Source organism: Esox lucius, chromosome 22 (genome assembly GCF_011004845.1).
Source record: "Esox lucius isolate fEsoLuc1 chromosome 22, fEsoLuc1.pri, whole genome shotgun sequence".
Lineage (NCBI taxonomy): Eukaryota > Metazoa > Chordata > Actinopteri > Esociformes > Esocidae > Esox > Esox lucius.
Window position 1 is genome coordinate 19179617 of NC_047590.1, and position 23399 is coordinate 19203015.

Sequence of the window (23399 nt, forward strand, 5' to 3'; positions counted from 1 at the left end):
AATAATGCTGGAGGAGGTGTGTTAATATGGCCAATATCCAGAGGATGAAACTGGCAAGGTGCGATGTGTGTAAGAACAGCTCTTAGCTGTGTAATAATGGAAATACACCACACCCCCTTGTAACTTATTGCCAAGTTATAAAGTCTCAGGTTTGAATCTTGAAAACTAATTGGCTAATAGCTGTGGTATTTGAGACTGTCATCACATTGCTTTTTAGTCTTCTATTTGCATTGGGAACCAATATACCACACCACCTAATTCCTTATTGTTTAAATATACCACGGATATCAGCCAATCAAAATGTAATTCACACTGGTTGTAATCCACTATAGCTTCAATTAATTAAAATGTCTGTTGGTTGTATGTTTCACCTGCCTGTAATGAATGCACACAGAACTGGTTGGTTGGATGGGGGGGTGGATCTAAGCACAGAACGCAAGACATTTATTAGGGAGGAAGCGGCAGAGCAAAGGGGACAGGCTGTAGTGAAGTGAAAGGGCAGGCAGATGATTGGTAACTGATGAAGCTGAAGTACAATGGGGAAATCCAGAGAAGCAATCAGTCGGCAGGCGAAAGTCAGGATACCAAACAGTCTTTCACGATACTTAGATCAAACTATGGAATGTTCAGGAAGAGAAGGCTCAGTAGAGTTGCAAACAAATAATAACTCACAATTACTGACAGCAAACACAGAACTCATGTATGGGGGCAAACGAGACACAGGTGCAAACGATAATAGTAAAAATAATTGGCTACATTCAAAACAATGAAAGAAAACAGGGCACATTCAAGACCAAACCAAAACCAAACACAAAACCTCACACTGTCAGACATGGAAATGATGCCTTTGCTCCACTTTTCTCTACAGACATCACACCAGGTCAGAGGGACAGTTTCCTGGAGGTGCTGTGGCTTTATGTTTACAAGTCGGCTGTGCTTGTGGTGTTTGTCATCATGGTTCTAACAATATTCATGCTATCGAAACATGGATGTAAAGGTAAGATTCTTACAATGACCACCGCACAATCAAACACAAACAGTTATATCAGTGTTGTGTCATGACACCTACAAGTATACCTGCAAGTATCTTGGTATTTGGAGGTTGCTGGGTGCAGTAGGGACAGGTAGCCGTAGGGACAGGTGGAGCCAGCAGAGGGTCAGGATCCGGGGGAGCCGGCGGAGGGTCAGTAGCCGGCAGAGGGTCGGTCGGGCCAGTAGAGGGCGCCGGGGCGGTCGGGACAGGAGAGGGCGCCGGGGCGGCCGGGACAAGAGAGGGCCGCGGTGGCCAGACCTCGGCGGGCTCAGGCAGCTCGGGCCACTCCTCTTCGGGCTCAGGCGGCTGAGGCCACTCCTCCTCAGGCTCAGGCTGCAGACGCCACTCCTCCTCAGGCGGTAGAGGCCACTCCTCCTCAGGCTCAGGAGGCACGGGCTGCCGCTTCTGGCAGGTAGGAGGCACTTGCTGCAACACCAAGGCAGCAGGGGGCACTGGCTGCAGCTCCTGGGCAGTAGGGAACAGTCAGCGCCGTGGCGCAGGCACCGGACATAGAGGAGGTGCCGTCACTGCCCCCATCGGGCACCCATTCAGCCCCCCCTAAACATTTTCTGGGGAGGCCTCAGTTCTGGGGGGACCGCGGACCAGGTGTTGGGCACCTCGCCCTAGAGTGCGGTGCTACCCGTTTCGGCTGGGCCCTCCCGGTCGAAAGGAAGATGCCCCTCCCGAACCAGAATGGGTACCGGGCCAGCAGCTCCTTGGTCCCGGTGATCGCTCTTTGTTTACATGCCTCCACAAGTACATGCTCGATGCGCTCCCCGGTAAAGGGAGCTTCTCGCTCCAGTTGTCAGTAGCGCACTGTGATGTCCAGGATGCATTCATGTAATGATTGGAAACAGAAGGTGCACGGAACGGTGGCGCTGCTGTTCACCTTACTGTGAAATTTACCTCCTCCCCATTCTCCTTTTGTTAGTAAAATACCTATAAAGGCCCTCTTTGTCCATTCCCTGTGTCCCCGTTATACATAAAATATTTTTTTAATACATACCCTTCAAACTGTAGGTGTCTGTCCATCAAGACAACCAAAAATAGAGGAACAACCAGAGAGACAGGTAAAACAGAAATACACCAGATACCACTCTCTTTTCCTTTGCTGTATATTTGCACTCTAAATATTCTGAATGATCTTTCTATAGTTTCCATTATGTAACATGGTGGACTATTCAGGTGCTTGTCTTGTCTTGTACGTTGTCTGTTCGTCCCAGGTGTGGGACATTATAATCAAGGGTGGGGTTTGAAATAACCTGAGCTTAACTACTGCCTCCTTGTTACAGAACATAGCTATACCAGTATCCCCACGACCAAAACCTAGTCCCCACCAAGCCCAGCAAAACCGCCGGTCCAACTCACCCCCAGACAGTATATATGAAAACATAACTGCCAGTGACCAACATCTCACCTGTGCTGCAGCCAATCAGGTAGCCGCCCCTGTGGAAGATGACTGTACCGATGGCACCAGGAAGTGGTATGAGGCCAACTTATAAGATCTGATTAGGAGTTTCCTCTGCTGCACAAACCAAAAACCCCACATGCTGCAGCATATCCTGTGGATGCCGGTTTAAGTAAAGGGAATGTGTTCTGACTGTCCACTCTAGAAAGAAAATGTTCTTGGAGTATCCTTTAAACTGGAAAACCCAATAGTTCTTCAAAATGTATGATTATAGTACAATGTACTAACCTCCTATATCAGACCACAGACCATAAATTCAAGATCGGAAGACTGAGATGGACCTTGCAAAAATGTTCTGGTCTGGCAACCATTTCTGTATTGATTTTGATGTACACTGTAAACCATAATGTATTGCTCACTCAAATGTTTCTTCTAAGGGTAACTCAAAGTTAGAGAAATGTTCCCAAATACTCAAAATGTTTATGTTATACTGTCTTTTACTCAATATTTATAAGTTTAAAATTAAAGTGTTCCCAGCATTCAGGTTGCTATCTTGGAATTGTTTTATCCTTTTTTGCATGGACATTGAATGATTCATTCATCTTAGCTACACAAACATCAAACACATACATTTGTCTGAAATAATACAATAATTTAGTCAAACATACTGTATATTTTGCACCCACTACTGAAATGATTGTAACAATTATATAAACAATATTTCTGTCAGAAGATGTGCTGGATGTCAATAGGAATTTTGCATTCCTTTGCAAGCCAGTGCCTTGTGGCAACTTACAGAACAGTGTATTTTGAGGACATTTAAAAGGAATAATCCATGAGCTAGGTGGGTTGCAATTCAACATAAGGATTTATGGGATATATTAGGTATTCATAAATGACTATTTCATAATAAACAATAAAGTGAACTTAGAGATTATCAATGTGTTCAATAACCATATCTCTGTCATTAACAAATACAGTCATGGGTGATAACGCTTGAGTTCACTTGACAGGGGAATGCATATTGGGAAATTATTTTCTTCTATATTTTTATGTACAGTGAACTTGAAATACAATTTAAAAAATTATTTAATTTATTAAGTACATTTTTAAGTAATTACATACTTAACAAAATTAAGTTAGTTGACTTAAATATTTTGGTGTAATCAGTTTCCACAAATGTTTTCTGAACTTATTAGGTTTTACAGTGTATGTTTGGGATCACAGACCCTCATTCATGAAACGTGCGTATGATCAAATTTGATCTTAAAATTATCAGACGATCATTTGACCGACAGAGCTGGTATTCATCAATATGATCTTTGTCCTATCCTTACGATCAAACTCATGTCCAGTTGGACACTGTGTAAACCAACATCAAAAAATGTGATAATACTTGATTCACAATAAGACCATCATTAACAGGAAAAACAACAATCATAACAGCATCAGTAACAACAACCACAATAATAATAATAATAGGTAATATAAAATACGATGAGGAAAAACTCACCATATTAAATGTATTATCTGAGTCATTCCTACAATCCATTGCCTTTTGACCTTATAACTTTGTCCTAAACAAGTGTGGTCCAGTTCAGGCCATTAAATCCTAATAGTTATGGGCAAATTATTCACATATTAAGTATCACCAATGTCCACCCTGTTACAGAACATATGTATAACTATTAGAAATGGTGTCTCTCTACTAAACCATACTAATTTACGCTCATCAAAGATATTTTAAACAATATTTATGTAGGAAAACATGTTCTCTACCATAATGCCAAGCCATTTTTATCCTCTATTTCTATAATAACAAATTAAACTAGAATTTGGTTACCATTTTAGAATGTGTTTTTGACTGATAATTCACAAGTTTATGTTAATTTGCAGAGGAAGGATATTTAGTGATATTGTTCAGTTATAATGAAATAATTAATATGTAACAGGGTGGACTGAAGAGTAACAGGGAGGACTGAAGAGTAACAGGGAGGACTGAAGAGTAACTGGGAGGACTGAAGAGTAACAGGGAGGACTGAAGAGTAACTGGGTGGATGGCTGAAACAGGGTGGACATCACAGTAAAAACGGATTTTATCAAATAAAGGCATTTTACTAATATGAAAAACAGAAACAGGAACACAGATCAAACATTAAAATATAGAGACCTCTTTTGTAATAAGACTAGGCATCTAAGACTAGGCATCCCCAAGCTCTATATTTACATAGCAGTTACACATAAATATGTATATTTTATATGTAGTTTTCTTTTTCCTTTCCTCTCTGTCTTTTCTAAAAAAAAATTCAGGGTCAGCATCCAGGCACACCCTGTACCTTCTTTGCCTTTCTGCAGCTCTTAATGCTGCAACTCCCTGTAAAATGCACGCGGTCCATTTTAACAACATTTCAAAATGTATAATGATGAATTCTAACATATACTGATAGTAATTAACGTCACTCAGTGCAGGAATCTCAGTAAGTCATATTTGATTTGAATTACATGTGTAGTGTACTGATGGCAGAGCTTGCACTAGTTCTAAAGGGCTCTAGGCTGAGACCTGAAAAAGGGTTCCGTAACTGCGCTTATATTGTCGTGAAAGAGGAAAGGTTAAATAGCCGTTTCAGGCTATAATTTATGCTGAAAGCTGAAAGATGATCGCCACACCGTCATTATTTACGGTTGTGTCATGTAAATAATGACGGGTGCAGCGCGTTCTCGCGTTCACGGCTTTATCCGATCTATCCATCTGTGATCTACGCTCCGTAAATCATACTTTCGAATCTGAGATCTTTTCTGAGGTTTCATGAAGGAGGGCCATTATCTTGTTGAAAGGTCCACCTACAGACAATTCTCAATCTCCTGGAGGAAGCAACCAGGTGTAAGCTAAAATGTCCTTGTGGAATTCATTATTCGATCGTTCTTTACAAAAGCCCCTGGACCATAGTAGGAAAATAGCTCCAAAGCATCAATGATAACCACCATATTTTGCTGTAGGTATGAGGTACGTTTCCGTGTATGCAAGTACTTGTTTTGCCATCGTTCTTTAAATTTCATGACATTTCCGGGAAAGACACAAATGTATTAAATGGCGAAATAATGTTTTACATTTTTTGCAAATTTGAACTTAGGTTTTTAGTTGTAAAAAAGATTTGTAAACTTGCAAAAACGGGTTGCCAACTTAAATAGTTGTAACATAGATGTGTGTACTGGCTAACACGTGTGCACACTTTTAGTTGATTTAGTAGTCATAAATATTTGTATACTTGATAACTAACTTGATATTTGGAACCTTGTAACACAATTGCAAATGTAAAATATGCATTCACACTTGAAGATTCAAAATAAGCCTTAGTTTGTCTAAAATTTCGCTAGACCTGTGAGAACGTTTGCAAGTCGGGAAATCCATGAGGGCACTTTATCTTTTATGAACAGAGTGCATGGAATAAAATGGTTTGTGTTGCAATGAAAGTATACTGATCCCGCTAATGTTTAAACCCAGATTATGACTCTTCGTTTGTGTTGTATATTTCTTGCATTAATTTGCCAATACAGTTAATTTTACCTAATGGCTGTAACCCAGCCGCTTGTCATTTTTATGTGTTTTCTTTTAATTAATGTAATTTGTTTGATAAAAAGTAGACTGTCTGGAAGAGAGTGTGTCATAGTTCTGTTAAAAAATAAATGTTTTACTTTTGAATTTGAATGTATTTTTTATGTATCGTAATTGAATAAAACATCTCTGTTTGTTTTAACATGCAGCAAGTTTGAAAAATCTAAATCATTTGAAGATTATCATTATTGGGTGTATTGTTTTATCAATTAAGAGTGATAATTTTGTAGGCACCGCATGGTTGTCTTTTGTGACTGGATGGTTTATGGGTGTGTGTATGTGAACAATGCAGGTTTGTTACATACATTTCCATAAACATGCATCAAGTGTCTGGGCGTTTATTATGAGAATTTGAGAGGGTGAATATCATGAGTATTGGTCTTCAAATACTAATGAATGCACTTTACATTGTTGATGATATTAGTAAACACGTCAATACAAATTAGTTGTAGTTAACATGGAATAAACATTTATCTCAGCAGAAATAAGAGAGGTAGGCAGAGGAAATATGCATGGCCCAAATACTAGAATGGTACCTTTCATCTGCTGTATTGCTGTTAGCTTTGCCTGTGGCTAGCTTCAGTGAACATTGTTCTGCTTTTGTCCTTTTCTTTATTTGCTCTGCAAAGTGCTTTAGTTTAGGTCACTCATGCTTTACTTTGACCACAACATGATACCATGTCCACAAGTGATATAAGGAACAGAAGGCAGAGGAAGGAGTAGGTAACACAATATTCCTCATAGGCCACAAGAAGATACACACATATTACTTCCCTCCTGACCTTTACAGTAGATATGTAGTCAGATGTCAGGTGCGTTCTTGATTTCTTTTGATCTTTAATAATACTTTAATAATTTGTCTGTACACAGTAGGAAATATGAAACTGAAGCAATGTTACCACGAACACTCAGGAAGTGAAACAGTCACTGGCTAGTGTTGCTTGAGAATGATGTTTCTCTCTGTGTGTGTGTGTCTTTGAAAGAAAATAAAAAAGAGATTACATTTCTCTGTCTTACTCCCATTGTACATTGTGTTTGTTCACATTTTAACTGTGATTATTGATACCCAGCTTGTATGCAACATGGTTTCAACAAGAATCAATGAGGGCCTCAGAAAAAAGAAGAAATGCATTTATCATGACTTGACAGTAACTACAATATATCCTTATTTTTCAGGAATTATAGAATGGTATTAAGATTCCTACATGACATTAGTTTCCCCATCTATGGTGCAGTCAAAGGTTGAGATAGGATGCAGCACTGCGATATAAAACATAGAGGTGGTTTCTCTAAAACCATTAGTACCTCTGCCATATTTAAATAATGTTCCCACTTCTGGATATAAAATGTCTCAAAACATGCTTAGTCCAAAAGTGTAATCTATCTAAGTTATCTTGAGACATTCACAATATGTTGCGAAAACCCATTATTTCCTCTCATTTAGTAACGTCTCCTCACACACACATCCTGAGACGTTCTTCCTAGTATTTATTTTAAAAAGCGTGTTTGGTCTTCATTTTCATGCACTATTATAACCGGCCTCAGGCTTAGGGGTTACCTGAGACAGTAACAGACGCTGCACAGGCAATGAAGTCAGTGGAAGCAATGGAGACACAACACAAACCTTTAGTGCTTTGATTTCTGCACTGGCTGAGGAACGTAGCCTCAATAATACAACTCAGCAGTTGCATCTATTGGTGAGGTGAACTAACTACAGTTTCGTAACGATAAGACAATTGTAAAAATATGGCACAATGTTAAGAAAATAAGAGGGTAAAAAAACTATTCAGAGACTAAGTCAATTTGATATGTGGAGCGATTTCTTATCCTCTTTACATGTCAGCTTCTACTGTTGTTATTTCTAATAGCACAATAAAGTGTTTCATATACTTGTAATCTGCACACTTATAGCTATAACATTATTCTTGTGAGACAGTTTTGTCACACTTTAATGAATCATAATATGTAATACAAGGGGGAAAAATACTAAAAACGAATGTGAAAATGTTTGGCAATATAGTGATAAAACTACTCTAAAGGCACTGAATTAGACTTTCAACATACAGAGATTTAAGTTCAATTGGTATTTTATCAGTAAACATTGTCCATCATAAACAAAAAAATCTATTTTACATTTTATTTACACCATGGCCAACATCTGACCAAAAACATTAGACCAAAAACAATAAAAAAATATATAAAATGGTTATAAAGAACAAAACTAAAAGTTAATAACAATGCTAAAAAGGTCACCAGAGGGCAGCAGACACCCATTTATATTACAAAGGGTTTAGTTTCCCACAGCAGCTGGAAATAACATCACTCACAGAAGTAATTTGATAGACATCACACAGAATTTTGTTTTTAATGTGTGCCACTCATTGAAACTGTCTACAACCAGGCAGAGAGGCAAATTGCAGTCCTTGCACTTCCATGGTGTTTTGTTTTCCATTCCAAGTCCACGGCACCTTTTCCATCTTCAACGCCTTTTCTGGCCTTTTGAGTTGGGTCTGGGTCTATGTCATTCGTCCAAGGAACACGGATGTGGCCCGCACTATTGGGATGGGCACTGGTTACTTTAAACACACCACACAGCTCAGCTGTTTTAGCAAGACGATTTCGTGAGATATATTACGTTAAGTAAAATAATGTTAGAGTCTGAATCGAGAAAAAAAAGTAAACAACATTTAAAAACCGGGGACCATCCACAGACAGATGCAGTACCTGCTGCTCCAGACAGGAACTTGTGATTAATGAACTTTAGTGGGGGTGTCACAACATAAATATGTTTGAAGTGATTTTCTTTCTAATTCTAACCCAAACCGTAACCCTAACCTTAACCCAAGTGCTGTAATACCTCACCTTAACTCAAAGCCTAACCTGAACCCCAGAGCTGTGAGACCTAACCCTAATCAAACCTTAACCTAACCTTTTTTGTTTCCTAACCCTAGCCCAAACCTTAACCCTAACCTTAACCCCAGTGCTGTGATATCTAGCCTTAACCCTAATCTTAACCCCAGTGCTGTGATGGCAAACATTTATTTAACTTGAACGTAAAAATGCATTCATTACATATTCTAGCGGCCTTGGTGTTGCTGTTAGTCATCCTTGACTTACATATACAGTATGGAGCAATGGGTAGGGTAACTGCCTTCTGAACCAATGTTGCTGGTTTGAAACACATGCCGAACATTATGTTAAAATTCATAATTATTTATACGTTTTCATAACATTTGTAAATATCATTGGTTTTACAATGTCTGGCAACATTGTCTGGCGACATTGTAAACCAACATCAAAAAATAAAGTAATGCTTGATTCACAATATGACCATCATTATCGGGGAAAACAACAATCATAACAGCATAACAACCACAATAATAATAATAATAGGTAACATAAAATACGATGAGGAAGAATATAACTCATACAAATGTACCACCATATTAAAAATGGTGTCACTACTGTATTAATGTATTATCTGAGTCATTCCTAAAATCCATTGCCTTTTGACCTTTTAACTAAGTGTGGTCCAGCTCAGGCCATTTATGGGCAAATTATTCACACATTAAGTATCACCAATGTCCACCCTGTTATAGGACATATGTATAACTATTAGAAATGGTTTTAATGCCTCTTCATGACAATGTTCACATTTTCTATGAAATCAAGTGTCTCCCTACTAAACCATACTAATTTATGCTCATCAAAGATATTTTAAACAATAATTATGTCAGAAAATGTATGTTCTCTATGATAATGCCAAGCCACTTTTATCCTCTTTTTCTATAATAACATAAATTAAATGATGTTATTTAATTCATGTTAAATAACACACATATAAATAGTTAATAAGTTGATTTGATATGCCTTTTGTAAAACCACCACTAGCTTATTCTTGTTTGGAGCAGTGCAGGGCGCCCGGTTGGAGAGCGGAAATTTGCGTGATCGAAATACAGCCAAGCATTTATAATAATAAGTTTTTTCGAAATATATTTAAGGAATCCAATTGCAACACTTTGACATACATTTATCAAATGTATAGAGAAAATATATTTAAAATATCGGTAACTTGTTAATATTGAGAGAAATCCAACAAATTGAATTGGCAAACTAACGTAAAATCAGTTGCTTTGACTGGCTGTGCAAGCTAACGCAAACGTCGTTGCAACAATACTACACACTTATGTTAACCCAGGGGCGATTCTAGGGTCAGAGCTTTAGGGGTGCTGAGCACCCAATGAGCCCCACTGCCACTACCCACCCTCTTTTCACACAAAAAATATGTCTTATTGAAAAATAACTTTATCATTTGAACATTGGTTCAACTAACTCCAAAATCCAGATTTTTCTTATTTTTTTTTTTGACCTTTTCAGAGCACCAGCTTAATTGTGAGAGTTCACACAGACAGCCCCCTGTAACAAACACAAAACCTTCTTCACTCAGCTGGTTTTCCTGACCGTTAACTCCATGTGCCTCCTTTTGTATCAACAGTCATCAGATTGGTTAGATTAGATTCAACTTTATTGTCATTGAACAAAGTAACAGGTACTTGGACAACAAAATGTAATTCATCTTCTGTAAATTATTTACAAATGGCCATCTCTAACATATCTGGTTGCACGCCTGTCTGAACTTTCATAAACCAATATAAGTCATCAATAAATAATAATAAAACAAGCTTCACATCAAGAGCAAAAAAAAAAAAGGTAAAACCAAAAATTCCCTCTCATCCCTTATGGACTCTCCCTGTTGTTTTCCTCCTTCTTTATTATGAAAAAATGTGGTGTAAAATAATGTTACAAAAAGTAAATGTAATATAGGCTACTTAATGCCAATAAGTTAGTATAGGAGTATGAGTAGTTATTGTTTTGCTTGCCACTATTCTCTATATGTCAATTTATTGTTGTTGTTTCCTCACCTGGTTCTTCCTGCAGGCTCTCCCTTTCTCCTTCTCCATCTCCCTCTCTTTCCCTTGGCACTGACAATCATACACAAATACATTGTAAGCAGGAGAGTTGAGGTCAGTTTGTCATGTCACAAAAATGTTATGGAGACCATTTACAGATTCTAAGGATATGATCAAAAGGCACACAGAGGAGTGTCATTTTAAATGTCTTTATTATTATTATTATTGGGCTTAGAAACTTTTTTAAATCACAAATTTCTTTGTGGGTTTGAAATAAAAAAATTATAATAAAAGCAGGGGACCATTGCCTAGATAATTTGATACAACAACAGATAGCTGGTTTGCATTATCTGTTACTTTAGCTTAACACTTTTCAGAAGAACAAAAAAAACAAAAAACAAGACAGAGGTCATTATGGACTGTCCCTAGTCTCTCACCTGAATCTGTCTTTTTTCTTTTAAAGAACTGTCCTATGTCCATTGCTCACTGGCAGGCCGCACACACGCACACACAGAGAGAGAGAGAGAGAGAGATAGAGAGAGAGAAAGAGAGAGAGAGAGAGTAATGCTAGGAGTTCAGCCTGGTTCAGGTTAAATCCTCTGTGTTTGAGGAATGAATAAATACAGCAAAAGAAAAACATTAAACTTTCTTTTATTGTCTAGTTTGATAGTCAGCCACAACTGAAAAATAAAAGATATGAATCTAGGAATGAATAACAATTCATTTAAAAAGCCACACACACTGTTTTCACACATACTGTTGGTATACAGTGATATTTTTGTTTTCACTCTGGTACAAATGACAGGGCTTCATGTTTCCATGACGACTGACCAGAAAAGACGCACCTGATGTCATGTTTACATGACTCCCGATTGTTAAAATGAGAATCAAATTAACGATAAACTTTAACAGAGACACACGTACGCACTACACAGGTACGCAGTTCATTTTTCGCGCTGCTGTTTTTGTTTCACGCTCTAGCAGTTAATAAACAGAACTGCATGCGTCTTGCGGAAGAACATTGTAACCGGCGCTACTTCTCTCCGTTTATGACTATGGACGAGTCACCTAGGTCCTGTGCTACTCCACAGCGGCGGCGACCCGCTAGACTAAAATAGTCCGAAAAAAACACTCATTATAGGTGTACCGTGATTCAGGATACTGACTCCAGTACTCACCGATATGTTTTCGGAATCGGAACAACTCTAGGTAAAAGGAAAGAAATGTGAGACACAGCTTTGGAGCAACTTGGTTGATTCACAACACTACATAACGGGTTCTCACTCTGCGTGTGTTTCGTGCTGGATGACGGTCGTGCTGAGCGGTGCAGGTACAGAGAAGTAGAAGAGAAGAGGATGACACCATTTGCTAAGCGGGGATGTTTTCATTTTCATCCTTAACACATACATTTTAAACCACAAACTACGGAGTATGTTTTGGACATTATTTAACCTTGTCAAAGACGAACAAAAATGTTAGAATAACAACATTTCTTACTCCAAGTTTTAGGGGTGCTGAGCTCCATTTTAGGGGTGCTGAAGCACCCATAAAAAGGGGCTAGCCTCGCCCTTGTGTTAACCAACACAATAAATTTGCTTTTCTCCGCTGTTTTTTTCTTTTTAAAAACGAATGTATGGATGCAGATTCGCAAAGATCAAAAGGTTAATATTGCAGCGAAAATAAGCTTAGGTTACCAGACGCGTTTTGGAAGGAAGACTCAATGGGGAGAGAGGAGCAACAAGTCCGCGATATATCACACGCTCCGGTTTACAGAAATTCGATATGAGATCTATTCATCTATAATTCCCATCGCGTACCCTGTACTTTCTGTCCCAGGCGTGGCCAGTAGATTGTGATTCTAGCAACGCTAGAATCACAATACACCATGTGTTTCAACATGTCTCTAGCACCGTACAACCACCTGTTCAATCTGCTAATAATCATCACTAAAGGTAAGCTAATTATGATATTCTGCATTTGTCAGCTTTTTCCCTCCCAAATTTGGTGAAATCCAATTTAAGGCACCGCTTCATATCGGAAGCGGTGATGGTGCTGGTCAGTTACACCACCCTCTGTGAACTCTGGTTTGGAAATGTTACAGGTAACTGTGAGGCTGTGACTTTTTATTGACACACCATTGATGTTTCTGTTGATTTTCTTAATGAAATGTGCTCTCAACATTGTTCAAACCTGAATATTTCACTACATTCACTATTGAATTTGTCTAGGGTATGTATTAAATTATACGTTTATAATTATAATAATTATATTTATATAGCTAATAGGGGTATAACGATTCTTCAAATACTAATCAAATATTTTACTTTAGATTTTTGGGTCACGATTGGACTCTTTTTCATCAACATTAGTTTTTTAGTATGTGGCCACTTAAGGCTTTGTAAAAGTAAAAAAAAAATAAAAAAAATACGCTTTTTATTTAAACAAAATGTAGTATAAATAAAAATAACAAAAACATAGAACATTTCAATTAACACTGAATCTTGAACAAATCACAGAAATATAACCTCTATCAAGCTGTACAGTGGATATAAAATGTCTACACACACCTGTTAAAATGCCAGGTTCTTGTGATGTAAAAGGATGAGACAAAGAGAAATCGTGTCAGAACATTTTCCACCTTTAATGTGACCTATAACGTGAACAATTAAATTGAAAACGAATCTTTGAGGGGGAAAAATAAAATAAAGTTCAACCTTGATTTCATCAGACCATAACACATTTTCCCACAGTCTTTTGGGGGACTTGATGTTTGTTTTTGCATACTTCAGCCGGGCTTGGATGTTTTTCTTTGTAAGAAAAGGCTTCAGTCTTGCTACCCTACCCCATAGCCCATTCATATGAAGAATATGGGAGATTGTCACATGTAGCACACAGCTAGTACTTGCCAGAAATTCCTGCAGTTCCTTTAATAGGCGCCGATTTATGTTTTCCTCCATGGGTGCTCATAGGCGCACGCCATTTATATATATATATATATATATATATATATATATATATATATACACACACACCTATATACCTATATATACACACCTATATATACCTATATATACACCTATATATACATATATAAACGCACTACGCACACCTATTCATTTACTTATTAATAAAGCCGTAAAGTAGATCTTTCAAAATGTACCACTTATCACAAATACAGGATTGGAGATGAAAAGTTTAACTGACACGTAGGCCAGTTAAAATTTATGTTTTGCGCTATTATCTAAATATCGATTAAAAAAAACGACACATATAGTTTCTGGGAGTTTCTCCCTAATTTCTGCTACGAGTTTTTGATAGTGGCATTTTTTCATCTGAGAAACGCTGTGATTGGTGGATAGGGAGCACCCGGAGCAGGCGACTGGTTATGTCGCTGTCACTAACATCGACATAACCAATCACAGTGTGACAGACGCTTTACATATCACCAACGGCAAGTTTAATTTTAAATGAATTTAGCCTACTGGCGGTCTGGCACACATGGGTGCTCGTGCTCGGTATTTTCGTGGGTGCTCGCTATTTTCCGTGGGTGCTCGCTATTTTCCGTGGGTGGTCGAGCCCCGACCATGTTTTTTCGCGTATTTTCATCAATTTTGGTGGGACGCCCAATTCTTGATAATGGCTGTGGTGTGCCATATTTTCTCCACTAGATGATGACTGTCTTCACTGTGTTCCGTGGTATATCTAATGCTTTGGAAATTATTTTGTACCCTTCTCCTGACTGATATCTTTCAACAATGAGATCCCTCTGATGGTTGGGAAGCTCTCTGCGGACCATGGCTTTTGCTATGAGATGCAACTAAGAAAATGTCTAAATCCTACTAGAACAGCTGAACATTATTTGTGATTAATCAGTCACTTTAAACGATGTCAGGTGTGTAATGACTTCTATTTAACATGAGTTTGAATGTGATTGGTTAATCCTGAACACAGCCACATCCCCAGTTGTTGCAACCTGGTCTCAGAAGGATGACGTAGACAATTGTACACATTTTAGGCAGGAGATTTTGTAAAATATATTACGTGCCGAAAAATAACGTTAGAGTCAGAATTGAGAAACAAATAATGCTGTAACAGTGGTTCAAACCAGCAATCTTCCACATCCTAGACAGGCGCACTACCTGCTTCTCCAGTGAGGAACCTATAACCAGTCTGGGCGAGTGGTGTTGTCACAACATAAATATGTTTGAAGTGATTTTCTTTGTAATCCTAACCCAAACCATAACCCTATCCTTAACCCCAGTGCTGTGATACCTAACCTTAACCCAAACCCTAACCTGAACCTCAGAGCTGTGAGACGTAACCCTAACCAAACCTTAACCTAAACTTTTTTGTTTCCTAACCGTAGCCCAAACCTTAACCCTAACCTTAACCCTGGTGTTGTGAGATCTAACCCTAACCCCAGTGCTATGATGCCTAACATTAACAATAAAATGCTATAACATATTATAGCGACCTTGCTATTGCTGTTACTCAAATTAAATCCCCATGTCTAGTGTGGGGCAGTGGGTAAGGCGACAGCCTTCTCATCCAAATGGTGCTGGTTCAAAACGCAGGTCAAACATTTTGTTAAATAATCGTCTTTCATAGCGTTCGTAAACATAATACGTTTGTCTGGCGTTCGTATGTTATTTTACGTTTTAATAGCGCTCGTAACATTTGATACATTGTAATAGCGTTCTTGAGATATGTTACGTTTTAATAATTTCGTAATGTATCATACTTTTTGGTAGCGCATTGTAATGTAACCTAACGTAACGTCGTATATCATACGAAATCGGGTGCCATGGAATTTCGTAAAATAGTCTACGTAGGTTCCTGAGACCAGGTTGGTTATAAGAGGGTGTGCACATTTATGCAACCAGGTAAGCTATTTATTTTTTATTTTCCCCCCTCAAAGATTTGTTTGTTTATTAATTGAATTGTTCACATTATAGGTCACATTAAAAGTGGACTAAGTTCTGACATGATTCATCTTTGTCTCATTCTTTTACAACACAAAAACCTGGCATTTTAACAGGGTGTGTAGACTTTTTATATCCACTGTAAGTGTTCAATTTTTTTTGGTTTTCGAGTGTTAATTGCCATTATTTATTTCGCACAGGTCGACTTAATAGGTTGTTTGGCTCAAAATGTAGTAGGGATTCTATGTTGAGTCAGTGTTTTCTATTCACTAATAGCAATGACTTATTGATGCCTCCACATATGACGCCTTAAGCTTCGTTCACACAAGACACGGCAATCTTTATGCGTTCCGGCGGAAGTCCATTCATTTCAATAGAAAGCAATCCGCACCGCTGCGTCTAATCTACCGTACTCGGCCAGATTTGGTTGCGGTACGGCAGGTGTGTCGCATGAGTTGAAATTTTCAACTTGTGCAGTGCTTTTCCGTACGGTATCAGAAACGGAAGTTGATGTACCACCGAAGAAGAGCTAATATGTAGCTTTCAATTACGGGTTTATGGGATCGCAAAAATAGATTTGACAGCTCATTCATTATTTGTAATAGCCTACCAGATCAAAGTTTGAAACGCTAAATATTTGAGCGAGACATATCCTAGACCTGATTGGTTAAATCATATTTGAGGGAAAATATATATATATACAGCCTGGATGACGTTTTCATTTCATCTACTACAATGAAACATAAACTGAGAAAGCTTCTGCTCATGCTTGCATGGCTACACTTTTCCACGCAGCATTTTTAACATTTAGGTCTCGGTAAACGTCCGAGGTAGTATCATACAAACAAGGGTGGCTAGACACTAGCAAAATGAGGTTCTCCTCCGTCTTTGCGATACTGGTTATGAAGATGCGGAAGATTGATTGCGTTTTTTGCGTAGATTGATTGCGATGTTTGCGTTAAATTACCGTACGGTAATTTTATGCCGTGTCTGGTGTGAACGAGGCTTCAGAGACTTTTACATTCGACTACTCCCAAGTATAGGTATAACTGTCTTCTATTTCAAGTAATAAGCTACCAACTATATCATAAAAAGCCACAGTTCTGAAGACTGCATGTTGATATAGCCTTGTCTGACACTCGGCACTCAATGACAGTTTGACCGGTACATGGGAGTAGTCGAATGTGTGAATATGAAACTATCTTTATCCCTGTTTACCAGAAGAAGAGTACACCGCGCGTGGAACAAGCACAGAAAACTGAAGATCTATTTTGTCAATGACTTGTACAAAAAGTAGCACATTAAAAGCAATTACTGTAAACTTTGCCTGAGGGAATTGCCAACAGTTCAAATCTTTGTTTACCCAAAACACACAGGTTACCAGGGGAAACCCGGAAGCGAGAGAAAAATCCAAGCAAACCCGCCTTAGAAGAAAGAGGAACAGTAAACTACACTGCATTAACAAGGATTCAAGATGGCATAGAACACATGAAATCAGATTAATGCTATCACCTTATTACACACCTAGTTTATTCAGGAGACTGTATTGAGTGATTATATGCAGAGGGTACTGAACATTTCCTACAATACATTCACTGCGGCGTGTAGAATATATTTTTTTTGTATGAGTCAATACGTATTTCATATACATTGAGTTACATTGTGGCCAATGGTATGGGTGGAGTAAAATTGCAAATACAGTGCCCCTTAATTTTGCAGCATACTTGGAATCTGGACTCCCCTAGACATTTCCTACAATACATTCATTTTTCTGTATGAGGCAATATGTATCCCATATACAGTATATTAGGGTTTTGCCTTAATTGTGGCCTGAAGAGGGTGTGAAAAATATTGTGTTGCTGGGTGTAGCACACAGTTCCCACCTAAAACACATTTGATTTGATTTGTAGTAACTCTTCCTACAAGTAACATTTCCTACAATACATTCACTGCAGTGTATAGAATAGTTTTTGCTCTATGATGCAATATGTACCCCGTGTACAGTATGTGTTGCAATGGGGGAGGAGGTGGAAAGTACGGTGTTGCTGGATTTGGTGCAACGAGCCCATATATCACTAATGAACACCCGCAAATTAACAGGAATTACATTTATCAAGGAATCATCAACTCACTTTTAAAATATGATATTTTTACAACAATAGTTTACTCCATTTCCATTTCTCAATGTGCTCCACATTAGACTATGATTCATCCTTTGTGAAGTATTATTTAAACAGAATTTAGCTTTAGTTTATAATTCCTTTTATTATCTACATCTTTACAATATACACCAAGCTAAACAGCTAAATATATTAATATATTATTATTAACATCGCGGTTTTACTTTTAATTTGAAAGCAAAATACGAAAACTGGAAGTTTTATTGTTGCTACGGAATCTCTAATGTTGCCAGCATGACACTACTCACTAAATCACAGAACAGCAAACTTCTCTTAAATTTCACAGTTCAAAATCAAACCTAATAATTTTCGATTCTCAAACTAGAATTGAAATCGTTACACTCCTAATAGCTAAACTTATTTATTAATTGATACTTTATTCATGTTTAAACATTGTAATTGACTTAATTAGTGAACATAGCAGGAGGATGGAGCAATATCTTATATTTACTGAGGTTCATATTTTGTTACTTTAATAATGAATTCATATAATGCATAACTTTAGTTCTTCCTGCCTCCTCCCTTTTCTGACCATTCTTGGTACTACACCACCAAGCCACACTTGTATTGCATAACTGTGTTTTAGTATCAGAGTTTGTAATATACACTGCTCAAAAATAATTAGGGACCACTTAAATCACACATTGAGAATTGAAGGTAAGCTCAGCACTGAAGGAAACACATTGGATTTGGCTCACTACCAACGACTTTTGTTCCAGGAACGCTATGACTTCATGAATATTTCCTAAAAACATACAGAAAGCCCAACCTGCAGAAAGTCATCTGGGAGGCTGCCTTACACGCTACTAATCAACGACCCCCACTTTCCCCACCCGAGGCAGAATTTTATGACGAAGTAATAGTCGGTCTACTATACAGTTGTTTGTTGAGAACAAAATGATGTAACAACGGGTATTCCAACTTATAATGTGACTCAGCAGTGTGTATGTCCTCCACATGCCTGTATGCACACCTGACAACATCTGGGCATGCTCCTGATGAGACAGCGGATGGTGTCCTGTAGGGTCTCCTCCCAGACCTGGATAAGGGCATCACTGAGCTCCTGGACAGTCTGTGGCGCTACTTGGCGACGTCGGATGCACCAATACATAACATCCCAGAGGTTCTCAATTTGATTCAGGTCTGGGGAACATGAGGGCCAATCAATGGCATCAATGCCTTTGTCATCCAGGAACTGCCTACACACTCTGGCCACATGAGGCTGGGCATTGTCCTGCACCAGGAGGAACCCAGGGCCCACTGCACCATCCCGGTACTTCACAGCAATCAGGGTACCATTGAATAGCACGTGGAGGTCTGTGCGACCCCCAAAGGATATGCCTCCCCAGACCATCACTGACCCGCCATAAGGCTCTCATGCTACCCTCATGGAGTCTGATAGTTTGGTCAGAAACATGTACACCAGAATCCCACTGGAGGTAATTTTATAGGGCTCTGGCAGTACTCCTTCTGTTCCTCCTCGCACAAAGGAGCAGATACCGGTCCTGCTGCTAGGCTGATGCCCTTCTACGGCCCTGTCCAGCTCTCCTCATGTAATGACCCGTCTACTGACATCTCCTCCATGCTCTTGAGACTCTTCTGGGAGGCACAGCAAAACTACTTGCGACGGTATGTATGGACGTGCCGTCCTGGAGGAGCTGGACTTCCTGTGCAACCTGAAAGGGCTGCAGGTACCGCCTCATGCTACCAGTAGTGACACTAGCAAAATGCAAAACTAGAGAATACTTAGTCCGGAAAGATGAGGAGAGAGCAATTGTCTGTGGCCACCACCTGCAAAACATTTCCTTTTTGGGGGTTGTCTTACTGTTTCCTCTCTAGTGCACCTATTGTCACTTTCATTTGCACCAAAACAGGTGACATTGATTCACAATCGCTTATCAGAATCAGAAAGTGTTTTAATGCCGTGTAAGTTTTACAACAAACAAATAATTTGTTCTGGCCAATTTTTTGTGTTGAGGGCCGAGGGTTGTGTGTGAATGTGGAAGAGCGTTCCTAACTGGACAGATTGATATCCCTGACGTTTAATTGACTGAGTGTTATTCTGTGATGATAACGTGTAGTATGTAATGTGTTACTGTTTTCATTCAGGTCTCTCTCAGTTGATAAAAACCCAGCAGGTTGTCATAGTAACCCTGGGAGGAGATGCTCACTTCAGCTGCAGACTCATGGAACCTAAAGACGTCCTGCAAGTCACCTGGCAAAAAGAGACACCAGGAGGGAATGTAAATGTGGCCTCCTACAACAAACATTTTGGTCCTGAAGTAAACCCACCTTTTAATAGGAAAGTGGAGTTTCTAAATGTCGGACTGCAGAACTGCTCTATAGTCATCAGAGGAGTATCAAGAGAAGATGAGAGCTGCTACAAGTGTCTGTTCAATATTTACCTAGGTAGAGATATCAGTGGAAGGACCTGCCTTCAAACTATTGGTAATATGTAGTATGAGTTAATATAAGACAGGAACAGTATCTTCTAAACCTCCATGATCAAATGTGTAAATCATGATTTCTGTTGTTCTACAGAGCTGTATGGACCCACACTCATAGTGACACAAACCACTGACACTCATCCCCTCTTCTCTGGGTTAACTGTCTCCTGCTCTGCCACGGGACGACCTGCTCCAATAGTGGCCTGGAATGAAACCATAAAATTGGTTTTGGAAAACTCTACAACGGTCAATGTTACTCATCCTAATGGAACTGTTACTGTCACCATTACATCCATAGTTGAAGTTCCCAGTCTTCCTGACATTGACACCGTGGTTCGGTGTGTGGTGTCATCTGGCAGTGCCATCAAGGAGGGCTCCAGAAGGATTCCAACCTCTTTTACTGGTCAGAATTAGTTGGAGCTAATTTATTCATCATAACAATCTGGAACAAGTCATGCAGTTGAATTTTGTGTTTGTGTGGTCTAGGTCCAACTGTACCTCCAGTCTCCAATGATGGATGGATAAGGGGTCATGGTGTGTAGTTTTTCCAGAAAACTAATATCTGTTCTGTACATTTCATTCCCCTTTTTATATGTGAATTGTACTGGTTTCATTTGGTCATCTTTTCTATTCACAGGGAAAGTGGGTTTTGTGGTTGTTATTGCTCTAGTCTGCAGTATAGTTTGGTGGCTGCATAAGAGAAATCAAATGAACAGGTATGTTCTATCCTAGATGTCACAAACACATCCATTTATTTAGGGGTGTTTTAGGTACCGTATTTCAAGTTACTTTTCTATTTGTTTGTTTGTTTGTTTCATGTACAGAGAAGAAAGAAAACAGCAAGAGGATGCTGAAAACAGAGACTCTCGCAAGGACACCTTCATGTAGTGCAACAAAAATTTTTTTCAGATCTTCAGAGAGATCTTTGCCATGAGGTGCCTTGTTGAACTTCCAGTGACCAGTATGAGGGTGTGTGAGAGCGATAACACCAAATTTAACACACCTGCTCCCCATTCACACCTTAGACCTTGTAACACTAACGAGTCACATGACACCGGCGAAGGAAAATGTGCAAGGATCCACAATAAAAACGTCAAAAATGTAGAATGTCTACCTTCCAATTGCCTCGTATGTAAATCTTTACTTTGATTGTGACACACGTCTGTATAATATCAGAGCATCACTAGGTACTCTGACCATGTTCTCCTGCCTAGACCAAGAAGGGTGTCAGTCCTTTTGTTCCTTAGGAATGAGGCCCTTGGGGGGAAGTAGGAGCAATTGTTTTCTTTAGGTAAACGCAACATTATGGCAGGAAGGATAAGGGAGGGAGACAGCCCGCCCTTGGGGTAAAACCTATGTGACACAAGACAGATGGGCAGCATCTGACCACAACCCTTTTCCCACTATAAGTACTGATTGTCATGTATTAAGTTAGAGACTCCTCAGATGATTATTTTGTAAGCATTTGAAGCATCTCTCTATTTGCAAATAAACTGTTAATTGTGCCAAGAGAATTTTGTCTCTGTACTTACTCCTTTAAATGTTCTGATCGATGAAATTGCCCTCACAACTTTCATGGGGGACAGGGAAAACATTAAGCCACACTGACTACATATCAATTGCCCCAAACAGTAAATGTACATACCTTAGAAGCTACTAGCCACTCCCTTGTTCCGTCCATGCCATTAGATGCCAAGAGCTATCGACGGGACACCGATTTTAGTGAAGGGAAGTGGGTTGTAGCGAGTGGACCTTAAGACCCAGGTGAACACTTAAAGCATAAAGTTATAAAACAGGAAGCCAAGGTAGGATCTTCCTCTTTGCTTTTGTTTGTTGAAGGCCCAAACACCAGGTATGCCTCAGTCTGGGTTAAAGACGCAACTGTTTTATGACTATGTTCTAATGATTGTTATACAGCTCTGGAAAAAAACAAGAGACCACTGCACCTTTTTCTTTCCAAAAAAAGTTTTGAGTGAGGAATAGAAGCATTTAATTTGCAGTGGTCTCTTAATTATAAGCCTTCTGTTCCTCACGTAAAACGTTCCCCGGGTGCTAAACACAGTATAAGGAACTAAGGGTGTGCAGACTTTTGAACAGGGGTCAGTTCATTTTCTTTGTTGCCATGTTAGTTGTGCCATTCTGTAATAACCTACAGTTGAATGTGAATCCCATAAGACATGTTTTGCCTGCTCACTCATGTTTTCTTTACAAATGGTATATGTATTACCAATTCTCCAAGAGTATACAAACATTTGAGCATACGGTAGGCTTTCGTATTATTCTGAGTCGAGCTCCGCGTCGACGCGGAGGGAATACATTTGCATATATTTTCAAAACTATAATCGCTAGAATCATAGTTTTTTTTTTTTGAGAATATCTAGACATCTTCCTGAAGAGTTCGGTATATAGTTTATGTTGCTATGCCTTTTACAGCCAAGGGGCAAATTCTGAGGCTGACAAATGAAGCCTACCGGATGTGCCAAAAACTGCAATTCATCGTATGGCCAGTTGAGGCTTGCTGCAAGAGGGAGCAATCTCCATAGATCTCTAAGGCAGAATGTCCAACTTTACAGCAGAAATAAATGTTTACATCCTGGTTCAAAAACTGGTTTTGGTGTATATTGCTTATTTCCCCATTTGTGACAAGTGTGTGGGGGGGATACTTTTTTTTTAACTCATCTGTTTAAATTAAGTCTTATAATTAGGTGGGGTGGGCTATTGAGTGGCAGGTGCTGGTGCTGGTGCTGGTGCTGTCACTCGTGTCACTCCTAGCGGGTTGGCCTTTCTGGTATTGCCTCAACTAACTCCAGTCACTGGATGACTTGTAACCATACAGTCTGTGCTCATATATCAAAATGTGAAAAAAGTTTTTTACAGTCTATCATC

The 23399-nt window shown here is 39.0% G+C and overlaps 1 protein-coding gene and 1 long non-coding RNA gene across 3 annotated transcripts in view; both read left to right on the plus strand.

The window, feature by feature from the left end:
* The first annotated feature begins 804 nt into the window (after positions 1 to 804).
* Positions 805 to 23399, plus strand: part of LOC117593721 — a 39965-nt gene continuing 17370 nt past the window's right edge. The window contains exon 1 of the long non-coding RNA XR_004575131.1: positions 805 to 997. This is a non-coding gene — a long non-coding RNA (uncharacterized LOC117593721). The remainder of the gene's footprint in view (positions 998 to 23399) is intronic.
* On the plus strand, positions 12383 to 21474 carry LOC105009701 (OX-2 membrane glycoprotein-like). Of its 2 annotated transcripts, none has more exons than XM_020045187.3 (6): positions 12383 to 12916; positions 20176 to 20514; positions 20608 to 20916; positions 21000 to 21047; positions 21151 to 21229; positions 21338 to 21474. In XM_020045187.3, the coding sequence occupies exons 1-6, from the start codon at positions 12850 to 12852 to the stop codon at positions 21399 to 21401; spliced, it is 906 nt and encodes a 301-aa protein (XP_019900746.3). In that variant the 5' UTR covers positions 12383 to 12849; the 3' UTR covers positions 21402 to 21474. The 2 variants fall into 2 exon arrangements, with proteins under 2 accessions (XP_019900746.3, XP_019900747.3); XM_020045188.3 differs by having other exon boundaries at positions 20176 to 20475.